The sequence below is a fragment of the Stegostoma tigrinum genome, chromosome 2, assembly GCF_030684315.1.
Source record: "Stegostoma tigrinum isolate sSteTig4 chromosome 2, sSteTig4.hap1, whole genome shotgun sequence".
NCBI lineage: Eukaryota > Metazoa > Chordata > Chondrichthyes > Orectolobiformes > Stegostomatidae > Stegostoma > Stegostoma tigrinum.
Window position 1 is genome coordinate 26,151,569 of NC_081355.1, and position 14,943 is coordinate 26,166,511.

The 14,943-nt window shown below is 39.9% G+C and overlaps 1 protein-coding gene across 9 annotated transcripts in view; it reads right to left on the minus strand.

Moving 5' to 3' along the window:
• Positions 1-14,943, minus strand: part of LOC125466806 (uridine phosphorylase 1) — a 159,828-nt gene that overhangs the window by 62,394 nt on the left and 82,491 nt on the right. For 8 of the 9 annotated variants that reach the window (XM_059641333.1, XM_059641370.1, XM_059641361.1 and 5 more), the window contains one exon: positions 11,933-12,272. The exons of the other annotated variant lie outside the window; for it this stretch is intronic. In XM_059641333.1, coding sequence (XP_059497316.1) covers positions 12,133-12,272 — 140 coding nt within the window. In that variant the 3' untranslated portion in view covers positions 11,933-12,132. Of the gene's footprint in view, positions 1-11,932; positions 12,273-14,943 lie in introns of those variants that run through there. 9 annotated transcript variants of the gene reach the window in all.

The window sequence follows — 14,943 nt, forward strand, 5'->3', positions numbered from 1 at the left end:
AAGGAGTAGCTCTCCCTTTGACAGGGCTCTAAAATTGGGTTACACTAATGGCAAATAACTTGAGTAGCCTGGTTCTTAAATAGCAACAGATCCATGAATGTGCATTTGCATTTGTGATCAAGTGTCAACAGTACCACCTATACGCCAAGAGAAATGTTTCTTTTCGGTTCACGTCCCACGAGGTGCAGTGCGAGAGGCAACTCCCAGCTGGCAGTGCCTGGTCTGGTACATGGTTGGACTTTAAAGGTGGTGCCTATGCCAGGAATCCTAGGCAGTCCCCAAATGATGAGTGTTTTTGTCCCTGGGCCAGGGGGGGAAAACCCACAAGCTGGATCCCGTAGAAGTATAGTGCATAGCTAACAAGGTGGGTTTTGGAGAATAGAATGGACCACAAAAGTTTGATCTTCCCTCACCCATTACAAACTCATCTCCAGTCCCGTGCAGATCCCTTGACCTTGGCATCAGGCAGGCAACACAACCTTCTGAACCTCAGAGCCAGCTTGACGTGGTCATTGGGGAAAATGTGGATGGTATGGTTCACACGTTGATAAGATATTCATTGAATGGGATTTCTGAGATATTTAGGTCAATATTTATGACAGTTTGATTGTCATTCCTCTGAATAGGTGTTAGCAGGCTGGAAGAGGCACATGGGTTAATTGATGTATTTGTATTATCAGTGAGAAGCCTTGCTCACTGGTGGCGTGAATTAGAGAATCAGGTAGTCAGAAGGATAGTACATGCCCAAATTTCCAATGCTGTCAGGCGATGTTCTGCAGCTCTTAACAATGAAACATCTAGAAATTACACTGTTAATTCAGTTTACATGCGTTGTTTCTCAAAGAGTAAATTTCAACATCAAATCAATGGATTCTTAGTACGGAGAAAGACAATTAAGTTTGCTTGTTTACTTGGTGCATGAATAGGCAAACTGACAGGTTGATGGTAGATCGCTGATAAAATTGTAAGACAGAGGGCTAAAATCACTGTATGTTTCTCAAAAGGTTTGCCTTTGTGTGCTATGTGGACCATGACATGCAACACAGCTAGAAGCTCAGGGTGTTACTACTGAATTGCCTGAGAACAAAGTAAACCATGTTTATTTGCAAAAAGGTTATGTGTAGATTTACTGGACACTTCTGGTCAAACCTTTGAAGAAGTCAGATTGAAAGGGTTGAGCTAATAATGCAGCATTTATCCTCAATGCAGCATAACCGTTACTAACGCTGGATAATTATAGCACTTAGTTTATTATAAAATAAATACATTTCTGTCATTCAGCCTTAACAAAACCTTATAATGTCAAATTAACCGTAATTATAGTGGCCTTACAAGAATCAGTTGATTGCATGGTTTCTGTGCATTTGAATTAAACAATGTTGACATTAAGGGTCATATTTTTCGACATATGTTACAAGTAAACAGGAGGAAACAACATAGGTGGAAAACCAGCACTTGTCATGGTCAATTGTTCAGGTAATTTGTGTGCTAGCTGAAATCAAAATGCTACAGAAATTGTTGAATTGTCATAAAAATCCAACTAGTTTGCTAATTTCCTTCAGAGAAGGACAGATTATATGCTTTGGTTCTATAGCAGGATTTGAACCCAAAACTTCTTAACTCAGTGGTAAGTCAACGAAGCCAATTTGATACTTCAGTATGTAAGTGTTTTGAATTCAGACAGCAACTGTGGAGTTTCATCTACTGGAAACACTAATTGTGAATTTCGATGCAGGGCCCAATGAGCCATGCAGGATGGTACTTTCAATCAGCAAACCAGAAATTATATGATGTGAAACAAAGAGGGGCAAATGGTGTTGAAGTACAGAGCAGCCAACATATAACTGAATGGCCCAACAAGCTTCTGGGTCTGAATGGATTGCTCTATCCCTACACACAGTTTTATGAAAAAACAAGTTTGACAAACATTTTTATTGTTCTGCCTACACACTGACCATGTGTCAAGTGTTTAGCTGTGGCTCAGCAGTTGTTGTCTGTCTTTAGGTCAGAAGGTTGTGTGTTCAGATCTTGCTCCAGAGACATGAAGATAAACCTAGCCTGAGCACCAAATATAAATACTGAAGCGAATAGTGCACTGTGTCAGTTCAACGAGGCAATAAACTAAGGGTTTCACAGGTGAGCACAGCACGGCAAATGTTAAACAGTTGGCTTTATTTTTAAGAAACAACATGGTAAACTCCTTTTTATCCAGAAGATGTTAGTTTCTTTTCCCCCTCATAACCCGTAAATTGAATATAGTATCTTAATAGAAAACTAAGTTGAGAAGATCATAGGGCTCTAAGTGAAAGTATTTTGTAAGCAGTGATAATAATCCCAGTAGATTTCACATATTTATGGAAAAGGACAAAAGACAGACCATGAGTAAATATTTAAATTGGGAAAGGCCAATATTACTCAGCTGAAATCTAATTTGGGAAAAGTTGAAGCAGCAATTTGAAAGTATCAGCCAAGGTTTTGGCAGCTATTAAAGGAGGACACGGAGAGGGTTCATTTGATTTGTATGTTTTATTGAGATTAATTTTTAAAAAATTAATACAAAGGAAGTGCAATGGGTGGGAAGTTGGTGAACAGACTTAATGTGCTTGTAATTCAGACGGTGATTTTTGTTTAATAAGTGCAGAATGGGAGCGGGAAAATGCTGAGAAATAGGGGACCCCTTTCTGACACTTGGTTGCCATGACATGGAGGTGCCAGTGTTGGACTAGGGGGGACAAGATCAGAAGTCACACAACACCAGGTTATGATCTAACAGGTTTGTCTGAAGTCACAAGCTTTTGGAGTGCCACTGCTTCATTAAGTGAAGTGAAGGAATGTGCACAGGCACAGAATTTATAGGCAGAGAGATAAAAGGATCGTACAAATGGTGTGAGCAGAGTATCAACAGGCTGAATAATAAGTCTCTGCAGGTGATCAAAAGTGTCAGTGGGTGTGAGTAAAGAGTCAACAATTGAATAACAAGTAAAGGGATGAGCTATGATCTGATTAATTGAGGCTGAGACATAATTACAAAAAGAAATAAAAATACAATGGTGCTGGAGCAGAAACTGATAATCCCAAGTTCTGTACCCATGAAGACAGCCTCAACTGTGATCTTGGCTTCATGTCATGCTATATATAACCTCACCATACCATTCTATATTTATAAAATTTTCTTTGCAGTTCTATTTTGACATAATTGATAACATGCTATGACTTCTCTACCTTAATTCATTTGTACAGTTCTAGACTACTGTTACTTTGGTTAGATTCTCGACATGCAGCCATTATACCCACCATATTATGTCAGCCAGGCTGCTTTACACACACCACCTGACATTTTTGATCACTTTCAGAGACTAATTATTCAGCCTGTTAAGACTCCACTTACACCATTTATACTATCTTTCGATCTCTCTGCCTATCAATTCTGTGCTTGTGTACTTCCCTTCACTTCATCTGATGAAGGAGCTGTGCTCCAAAAGCTTATAATTTCATATCAACTTGTTGCGTGGCTTCTGAGCTTGAGACATGGTTGGGATGAGATATATACAGTTGCCTTCACAAGAAGTTTAAATTGTTCCTGTAATTTCCTAGCTCAAATAGAGGTTGGAAACCAAGTGGTAAAGAATGTAAGGTCTTAAAAATTATGTTTTAGAATGGGAAAGTTAGTTATTGAAATCTCTACAGTAGACATCCCTGGTGTACCACAAGGTCAAGGAAATAGTTTGAGGTAACCTATCCCTTTGTTTTGGGCTTATCTGTGTGATTGCTTTTGCAAAAAAAAGCAGTCTATGCCTAGAGCTGCAACAGCTTGGAAACAGGCAGTGACAGAAAATTGCCACGGCTAGAAACCATTAAGCTGGAATGCATTGGAGAATCTGCTTGAACTGAGTCTCCACAGGTATGAGGATTTAAAGAGAGTTAAGAATGTTAGTGAATCATCAAGAGAAAATATTGCCAAATAAAATTAAAACAAACGCAGAAAAAATTTTTTATAAATACAAAAATAACAAGAGGTTAACTAAGTTAAGAGCCTATTAGAGCTCAGAAAGGAAACCTGTGTCTCAATGTGGAAGATATCAACAACTTTCTTAATGAATTCTTTGCATCTGTCTTCACAAAAAGAGGGAACGAAATACATACATTGTTAGAAGAAGAGTGTGACGTATTTAATGGGTAATGTTACAGTGTTTAGCATCTTTGAGTATAAACAAGTGAAGTCATGGAGATATGCAGCACAGAAACAGATCCTTCGGTCCAACTTATCCATGACGACCACATATCCTAAATGAATCTCGTCCTATTTGCCAGCATTTAGCTCACATCCCTCTAAACTCTTCCTATTCATATACCTATCCAAATGCCTTTTAAATCTTATAATTGTACCAGCCTCCACCTCTTCCTCTGGCAACTCATTCCATACACGCATCACTCACTGCATAAAAAAGTTGCCTCTTAGGTCCCTTTTAAATCTTTCCCCTTTTACCTTAAATGCTATGCCCTCTAATTTTGGCCTCCCAGCCCTGGAGAAAATGCTTTGGCTATTTACCCTATCCATACCCCTCATGATTTTCTAAACTTCTATAAGGTCACCCCTCAGCCTCCGATACCCCATGGAAAAAAAGCTTCAGCCTATTCAACCTCTCCCTTTAGATCAACTCCTCCTACCTCGGCAACATCTTTGTAAATCTTTTTGGAACCCTTTCAAGTTTAACAACATCTTTCCTGTAACATGGAAACTAGAATTGAATGCATTATTCCAAAAGTGGCCTAACCAATGTCCTGTACAACCGCAATGTATCCTTCCACCTCCTATACTCAATGCACCGACCAATAAAGGAAAGTCTACCAAATGCTTCCCTCACTTCCTCACTCCCCTCCCACAACAGCACTAGGATTCCCCTTGTCCTTACCTACCATCCCACCAGCATCCACATCCAGAAGATCATTAGTTGCCATTTCTGCCACCTGAAGCAAGACACTACCACTAGACACATATTCCTCTCCCCTCCCTCGCCCACCAACTACAGGAACCATTCACTCCAGGACACCCTTGTCCACTCATTTGCTCCTAATACCCAACCACAGCTCCATGGCACCTTCCCCTTCAACCACATAAGGTGTAGCACCTGCCCATTACCTCCTTCCACCTCAATATCCAAAGGCCTAAACATACCTTCCAGGTGAAACAGAACTTTATCAGCACTTCACGCAGTCTAGTCTACTGCATTCGCTGGTCGCAATGTGGTCTCCTCTACACTAGGGAAACAAAATGTAGACTGAGTGACCACTTTGTGGAACATCTACATTCTACTCACAAGTTGCCTGCCACTTTAACACACCAACCAGTTCCCTGGACAACATCTCTGTCTCAGGCTTGCTGCAGTGTTCCAGTGAAGCTCAGCGCAAGCTGGAAGAACAACACCTCATTTTCTGCTTGAGGACCCTGCTGCCCTGTGGATTCAATATCAAGTTCAATAATTTTAGGGCCTGAACTCTCCCATGTCCCAGCACCCTATCCCACAAACCAGGCCTTGTTATCACACAGCCTGCCATTATACACTACCCATTGTTAACCACTAACAGTCTCCAGTAACAGCTATTCACCCTCCTAGCCAGATCGTTATCAACTCCTTTGTCTGTCCAACTGTTCTTCTCCCTCTCTGGGCTTGACCGCACCAATTGTTTACTGCTTACCCCATCCCCCCACCCTACCTTCTGCATATAAAGCAACATTTTCCTAGCTACTATCTGCTCTGAGGAAGGGTCACTGGACGTGAAACGTTAGCTATGATTTTTCTTCACAGATGCTGCCAGACCTGCTGAGCTTTTCCAGCAACTTAGGTTTTGGCAGCTTCTTTACTATTCTGTCTCCCTGTGATTCCACTTTCAAGGAACAATGAATCTGCACTCCAAGATCTCTTTGTTCGGCAACATTCCCCAGGACCTTACTATTCTGACAAGGTCCAGAAAAAATGTAATCCAGGTCATGAAGCGAGATGAAGGTGGATCTTACCACCAGCCTCCATTTTTCTCTAGCTATCAGGATAGCGGCCCAAGACTGAACATTGCCAGGATTTAATTATTGATTTAAAAGGAAAAAAAGCTACACACATTAATTACTGGCTAGTCATTCTAACCTCAGAGATGGAAGAATTACTCAAAAAAAATTGAGCAACAGTATCAACTGTCATTTAGAAAGGCAAATTTAGTCAAGGGTACTTTTTTTGTATATGAAGGTGTTCTCTAACAAGATTGAAGTTTATGAAAACCAGCAACTTAGGTTTTGGCAGCTTCTTCACTATTCTGTCTCCCTGTGATCCCACTTTCAAGGAACAATGAATCTGCACTCCAAGATCTCTTTGTTCGGCAACATTCCCCAGGACCTTACTTTTCTGACAAGGCCCATGGAGAATTTATGAGGTAGCACATTTGATGTAACCCTATGAATTTTAGCAAAGCTTTTAATAAGGTCCCACATGAATGATTAGTTACAAAAGCCCATTGGATTTCCCAAGGAAAAGTGACAAGCCACATTCAAATCTGAGATAACAAAGTGTGAAGCTGGATGAACACAGCAGGCCAAGCAGCATCTCAGGAGCACAAAATCTGACGCAAGGGTCTAGGCCGAAAACGCCAGCTTTTGTGCTCCTGAGATGCTGCTTGGCCTGATGTGTTCATCGAGCTCCACACTTTGTTATCTTGGATTCTCCAGCATCTGCAGTTCCCATTATCTCAGATTCAAATCTGGTTTAGTAGCAGAAAGAAGAGGGTAATGGTCAACGCGTTTACCTTATGACAAGAGAGTTTTGTCTGGCAGAATTCCCCAGGGCTCAGTTTTGGGTCACTTCCCTTTCGCAAAATGTAGCAATGATTCAGACTAAAATGTAAGGAGCATAATTCAGAAGTTTGCAGATGATGTCAAAAATGGCCAAGTATACAGCAGGAAAATCTGATTATATTGATCAAATAGGTAGAAAATCAGTTCAGAGAAGTGACAGGTAAGCATTTGAGGAGGGCAACAGGCAAGGGAGTACACAATAAAGGGGAGTTGGCAGTGTAGTGGTTATTTCGCCAGGTTACTAAACCAGAGCCCCAGCTCATGATCTGGGGCATGAGATGAAATCCCACCTTGGAAGCTGGTGGATTTTAAATTCAATTTTTCATGAAACAAGCATAAATTGTTGTAAAAGCTCATTTGGTTCATTAATGCCCTCAGAAATCTACTATCCTTAGCTGACCAGTACATGGCTTCAGAGCCACAGCAATGTTGTTACTTAGCTATGGATAAAGAGGAAACGGATGGATTTCCAGAGGCATTTGATAAGGTACCATACCAGAGGTTATTACGGAATAAAGAAGTTCATGGTGCGAGGGTCATATAGTGGCACAGATGAAAGATTGACTAGCTAGCAGGAAATGGAAATGTTTCATTTTCTCATTGGCAGGATGTAATGAGTAGTGCTGGGATCGCAATTGTTTGTAATTTACATAATTGGCTTGACTGAAGAGACCAAAGGTATTGTTGGAAAGTAAGTCTGAAGAGGGCTTAAGAAGACTACAAAAAGACAGAGTTGGGTTAAATGATTGGGCAAAGATCTGGAAATTGGAATACAATGTTGGGAAGTAAGAAATGTTTGTTTTGACAGGGAAAATTTAAAAAAGAGACATATTATCTAAATAATGAGAGATTCAAAAGCTCTGAGAAGCAGAGGGATCTGGGAGTCCAAGTGCATGAATCACAAAAGGTTAGCATATAGGTACAGTTAATAATTAGGAAAGTTTATAGAATATTGTTTATTGAGGCACATTATAGGGACAAATGTAGGGAGGGCTATGCTTCAGCTATATAGGGCATTAATGGTATGACATCTATGTATAGTACTGGTATCCTCATTTAAGCAATAAGTTCAAAGAGGTTTAGAGCATGTTTGCTATTCTAATATGAAAACAACTTTTGCAAATGATGAAGATCAGAAATAAAAACTGTAAGTACTAAAGAAATTTAGCAGGTCTGGCAGTATCTGTGGAGAAACAGAATTAATGTTTTAAATCTGATATGATTCCTCTTTTAAACTGACTGGGACTAAAACAAAATGGCTTTTATTCCATTGACAAAGGGGATGCAGAAGCAAGTGGAACAGATAAGGAGTGTGCCCAGAGCAAAAGGCAAAAAGGATACTAGTGATAGCAGAGCAGCGACGTAAAATAGGTGTTCATAGCAGAAAATAGATCACCTCTGCTGACAGCAAACTATGTCAACCAGTCATTAGGGGGTGGGGCTGGAGGTAATCAAAATGGGCGATAGATTCATGGTCAGGAATTGTTGAACTCAATGTTGAGTCCTGATGGCTTTAAAAAGCCTAAGTGGAAAATGAGGTGCTGTTCCTCTAGATTGTTTTGGGCTTTGCTGGGACAGTTAAACAGGCTTAGGTCAGAAATATTAGCATGACAGCAAGGCAGTCCATTGAAGTGGCAAGTAACAGTAAGATTTGGGTCATCGTTGAGAACAGACCACTATTTTGCAATGTGATCACCTAGCCTGAATTGGTGTTGCCAATGTACAGGATACTACATTGCTAATAGCTAATACAGTACAGTAGACCAGATGGAAAGAAGTGAATTGCTGCTCCTCTTAGAGGTATGTTTGGGGGCCTCAACAATGAGGATGGAGGAGGTACTTTCTGCAACTGAATGGGAAGATGTCACGTTGAGGGAGGGTAGTGAGGCTGGGGAGGACAGGTGCTAGGAGTGACGGAAGAATGGATCAGGGTGTTGTGGAAGGAACAGTCCCTGTGATATGCTGCCGAAGGAGCAGAGGGGAAGATATGCTTGGTTGTGGCATCCTACTAGAGATGGTGGAGGATGATGCATGTAATGTAGAGGCTAGGGGGTACAAAGTAATGAAAACGGGGACACTATTGTGGCATGGGAGTGACAGGATGGGGCGGGAGGAGAATGCAAAGAATGGACTGGGCACAGCTGTCAACCCATAGTGGAGGGAGTCCACAGTTGAGGGTAAAGGAAATAGCGATAGAACAGTGTAACAGAGATGGAGAAACTGGAGATTGCAGAGTAGCCCTTTTCGAAGCAGGATGTGAAGAAATGTAGTTAAGTGTAAGAGTCATATGATTTGTAATGGACATTGATAGAGAGTCTGACCCCAGAATGGAAACAGAGAAATCGGGGCAGGGACAAGAAGAGACAGAGAAAGGCCACAGTAATAGAAGAATAGAAATTGGAACCAAAATTGCCATTTTTTTTTACCATTTCCAGACAAGAACAGGAAGGAGACTAATACCTGGAATGAGCTAGTTATTGATGAGAAAAGGTTGCACAGGTTAGCCTCTTATTCATGAGAATTTAGAACAGTAAGAGGGGACTTGATCGAGAAAAATGCTGAGAGATCTTGATAGCATGGATGTAAAAAGGCATTTCAACTTGTGGAAGAATCTAGAATCAGAGGTCACTACTTAAAAATTAAAGATTCTCCATTTTAGACAAAGAAAAGGAAACATTTCTCACAGAGAGTCATGAGTCTTTGGAACTCTGTTTTCAAAGAGCGGTGGAAGCAGAGTTTTTGAATATTTTAAAGGCAGGTGTAGATAGCCTCTTGATAAGCAGGAGAGTGAAACATTATCAAAGGCAGGTAGGATGTGGTGTTGAGTTTACAATCAGGTCAGCCATGATGGCATAAAAGGCTGGAGGAGTTGAGTGGCCTACATCTGCTCCTAATTTGTATGTTTGTACATAACTGTCTCCCTTCTGACCTAGTCTAACAAGTCACTCAGTTTAAGATCAGTTAGTGGTGAACAGTAATGATGGCTTTGCCACATTCTATGGAAGAATAAAGAAATAAAGTCAACAGATCATTAAAGGCAATAGGACATAATTGAGATGATTGAAAAGGCATGTGGAATATGCCCTTTATTAGTCAAGGTTTGGAATGTAAGAATAAAGAGATTACACAATATTAGTTAAGCCATGGTTAGGGTACAGCATATAATTCTGGTCATTGTATTACTGATAGAATATTGTAGTACTTGAAGAGGTGCAGAAATTGAGAACTTTAGTTATCAGGAAAGACTAAATACATTAAGATTGCTGGCTTTTTGCAAAATAAGCAGAGAAGATTGAAAAGAGTTTTAGCTGAGGGTCATAAAATTACAAGGGGCCCAGATAGAATAGGTAGAAGCATCTATTTCCTTAGCAGGGAGGGCACAGATTTCAAGTAAGTAATTCAAAAGGAAATTGAGAAGACTTTTTTTAACACAGTAGGTGGTGGAGTTTGCAACACATCTCCTAAAAAGGATGAAAGCTTCCTGTAATGTTACAAAGTAGCTGTTGTCAGCCAGTGGGTTGAATGGCCTCTTTTTCTGCTTTTTTAAAAATGTTGTTGTATCAAAGTATCAACACACATACACAGCATTTTGGCCCACTGTACAAGTACTGAGCGCTTGCTGAATTAATTACTATTGTGCAACAATAAGTGTTAAAAGAATTAAAGCTTTCACACAGCCAAATTTTTGTCACATCCTCCCTGCACTGGCCTTTATTTTATATTTTAAAATAAGCCAGGTGTTATTCTATGTCTGCTTAGCAGCAATGCACAGTAAGATCCCTTTCTCCCCTCAAGCAAACTGATGGGAAATTCCATCAGTGATTGAGCCCTTGAAGGATCAATGGACCTTTCTGAGTTTGTTTTTGTTGCTTATTTCACAAACATGTTTATGCTGACTTTATTAGTCTTTTCATTGACATTCTTCCAAAATATTTTCCATCTTCTAAAAAGCAAGTTTAAACAATAAGATTTTCTGCCTATGTATTTTGGAGCTGATCCACTTCAATATTGTAATGAAGAGCCATGCAAATATATGTACATGTTTGTTTGCTTGTTTTGACTACATTGGCTCCAAAACTAATGGCATAATAAAAAGATGAAGTTGAAGTGCAGAATTTGTGTTACTCAAAACTATTCATAGACTATGGAGGCAAACTCATTGACACATATTAATTGAGGTTACTGGGTATCTAATGAATGTCAAGATCAGTGCTACTCATTTTCCAATTCAAAGCTTGGCTGCAATTTATTTATGAAGGAAAATTATACCAACATAAAAAGATTAGCCTATTTCACAATGCTCTGATGTGTTATGCATCATGCCCATCAGAGCTAGAGACATGTTATCTCCTGGAGGGGACAAAATAAAAACAGATTAAAAGACAGGACAATTAAGAAATAAAACCTGAAAAAAATTCTCTCAGGGCCCTTAAATTGATCAAGGTAAATCCAGGAGACTGCATATTAACTCACTGATGCTCTGCTTCACTAATTCATTGCTCCCTACCAGACACATCAAAGGTTTTCCTGGTGGAGCCAAGAATCAGGGACCCATGAAAGCAGCACAGTTGAACTGGTAGAAGTAGGGCCTATCTGGAGTTCAGGACCTAGACAGCACCATGTGGAAGAAACCCAGATACATTTCAGATCATTAAGTATTTTTAGAGGCGGTTAGTCAACCCATCCCGAAAGAAGTGGGCTAACATTATATAATAACCACCACAAGCAAGGCAATAGTTTAAAATAGTGCATTAAGATTTGTTCAAGTGGTAGCATATGGACTGGGGAATTCACCCCAAAGTCGCCTCATCTCCCTGCCCAAAGCTAGTATAAACTTTCTGAGGCTCACAGCCAAAATCTGAATGATGTCTTTCAGACAATATCTATCCAAGGTTCTCTACCAGTAAAGCACACTTCCCTCACTTATGAGATAAAAGCCAACATTCCGTCAATATAATAATCAGGAAATTCCATTCATAATCTTTGAAAGTATAAGTTGAGATAATATGATTTCTCCATGTATTGTTTTATAGAAAGTTGCCAGACCAAGGGAGTGATTTAAATCTTTATTCTTCAGCACTTAGCCAGGCTAAACGAAACTATTTATTTTACCAAACAGTGGGGATATCAAAACAGATTATTTACCACTGAACTTCTATTATGACTTTCAAAATAAAGAGGTAATGTGCATAAGAAAGTCTCCATTCCAAATATTTAAACTAATATAAGTTCATAGAAAAGTTGGTAAAAAAAACTCATTCTTCTCAATGTTATGAACAGTCAAAAGTTGCCTACATTTTGCAGAATTTTTTTTTAATGTAACAACCAACTAATTTCTGTGGTCTCTCCTGATATTCTGCAAGCACTTCATGGGAACTTTCGATTTGATCACCTTGCAGTCGATCCAGCAGAGTTACACAAACTACTGCACCTGCACATAGAGAAAGTCAGGTTAGGTAGTTGGCAAGTTATGGTTTTGTTGCTACTGATGCCGCACTTAGGTTCTTGTAGCACAAATCCTACAAATACATAGATAATGCATAGTAGTAAAATTCAAAATAAACAGCTTAAGTCAAAGACACAGAAACACGGTCTGTACCATCTGTTCACTGTTTTTAAGGTACAGAACCTTGGGTTAACCTAGTTGTTAAAATGCATCACAAGAGTCGCCAAATAGATCAAAGAGTAAATGCATTGCATTACTTGGCACTGTACTGCATCACGTAAACCACACAGCCATCAAGGAATTAACAAGATGTTGTGGGTATTGTCAAGGAGTTCATGGATGACACAAAGATTGGTAAGGTGTTAAACAGTGAGGAAGATTGTCAGAAACTGCAGGAGGATACCAATGAAATGATCAGCTTGGCAGAGCAGTGGATCAAAAGAACACAATGCAAAAAAATTGAGGGACTGCATTTCAGGATGGCTAACAAAGCAAGGAGTAACACTGTGAATGGTAGGACGCGGCAAAATAATGCCAATCAGACGGACCTTAAGACCATAAGACATAGGAGTAGAAGTAAGGCCATTCAGCCCATCAAGTCCACTCCACCATTTAAGTCATGGCTGATGGGCATTTCAACTCCACTTCCCTGCACTCTCTCCGTACCCCTTGATTCCTTCTGAGATCAAGTATTTGTCGATCTCTGCCTTGAAGGCATCCAACGTCCTGGCCTCCACTGCACTCCGTCGCAATGAATTCCACAAGCACCCACTCTCTGGCTGAAGAAATGTCGTCTCATTTCAGTTTTAAATTTACCCCCTCTAATTTTAAGGCTGTGCCCACAGGTCCTAGTCTCCCCGCCTAACGGAAACAACTTCCTAGCATCTGCCCCTTCTAAACCATACATTATCTTGTAAGTTTCTATTAGATCTCCCCACAACCTTCTAAACTCTAATGAGTACAATCCCACCTCGATGTACATATCTACAGATCCCTGAAAGTAGATAAGTTGATTAAGAGCCATGTGGGATTCTGGCCTTTACTAGCCAAGGTATATTATATAAAAGGGATATGGTAGTTATTCTGAAACTGTATAAAACGCTGGTTAGGCTGCAACTCAAGTACTGTGTGCTGTGCAGGTCACCATGTGATAGTAAGAATATGATTGTTTTGGAGAGGGTGCAGTGATAATTTACCAGGATGCTGCTTGGGACAGAAGTTCTGAGGCACGTGGAAAGAATGGATAGATTGGGGTTGTTTTCCTCAAAACAGTGAAGGTTGAGAGGGACCTGTTATTGGTGTATAAGATTATGGGAGCTTGGATATGGTTGACCAGAAGGTCCTCTTTCCATTAGTGGAGAAATCAATAACCAAGGTCTTAGATTCAATGTAAGGGGAAGAAGGTGGCAAGGAGAGTTGAGGAGAATTTATTTAATTTAGAAGGTGCTGCGTGTTTGGATTTCAGTGTCTGAAAGGTGGTTAAGGCAGAAACTCTCATATCATTTAAACAGTACTTAGATATTCAATTGTAATAGCCTTCAGGACTGTGGGCCAAAAGATAGAAAATGATAGACAGATAGGGACAAGATAGGCCAAATGGTTTCCTGTGCTGTAAATCTCTTTGCATCCATAAAACGCAATAACTAGTTATCATATTGCTGTTTGTAGCAGTTTGCCATGTGAAAAATTACTGCTGTGTTTTCTACACTTGAAAAATATTACAGCCGACATTGGAAATTACTAATCAGCTAAAAACTGCTTCAAGATGTACTTTTTGCATAAATGAAGGTCTTGTGCCCTTATTGTTACCAAACTTTTCCTCCATTATTTGCATCTCATGTGCAACAGTTGATAAAATGCTGAACACTTTCTAAGCCTGTTCTTCAGTTGAAGCTATTAATGTTTGAACGATGAAATATATTATCTGTGTCAGAAGTTACCACATGAGTGTGAACTTCTGATTAATTCAACATTAATTTGTCTTGCCTAGAAACAATATGGTTCTTCACCCTTTTGAAAGGTTAAGCAATTTTACAACAGGAAGAGGGATAGAAAAAAGAAGTGAACTTACACCTGTTTTTTGAAGGGGAAAAATGAGAAAAGAAACAAAATTCTCCAGTGTTTCTTTAAATCAGCACCTAAAAAGGATTGAACCTGGAATCATCCTGATCTCCAAAGTTCGGAACCATTACATTGAACATTTTCCTTCTGAACTATTTAGATGGAACACAGTATAGTGACTAGAATTTATCCTCTTTAAGGTCTTCGAAAGGATGAAAATTATTTCAAAGAATTTACAACATTGATCTGATATGCATTTTACATTTCACAATATGGATGCCAACTACATTCTATGATTGGAATTTTACGTGGCTCCCAATCCCACTCCCTTTCAAGAGCAGGCTTTGGCATGGCAGGGTGGCTGTCTCCTTCACAACTTCACTGGTATTTTATCTTCCTTGATGGGGGGGGGGCAACCAGTCAAACACTGCCCTTTAATTAATGGTCACTTAGAGGCATCTTCCACCATTAATATTTTACCATCAGTGGATGGGCTCTTTGCCAACTGGGAGGCCGCCATTCAGTAAAACCTGTGGGCTCAGGATGGGCTGAGTGTCCTTTCTATCACAGAGATCCTGAAGTACATAGAAGCCTG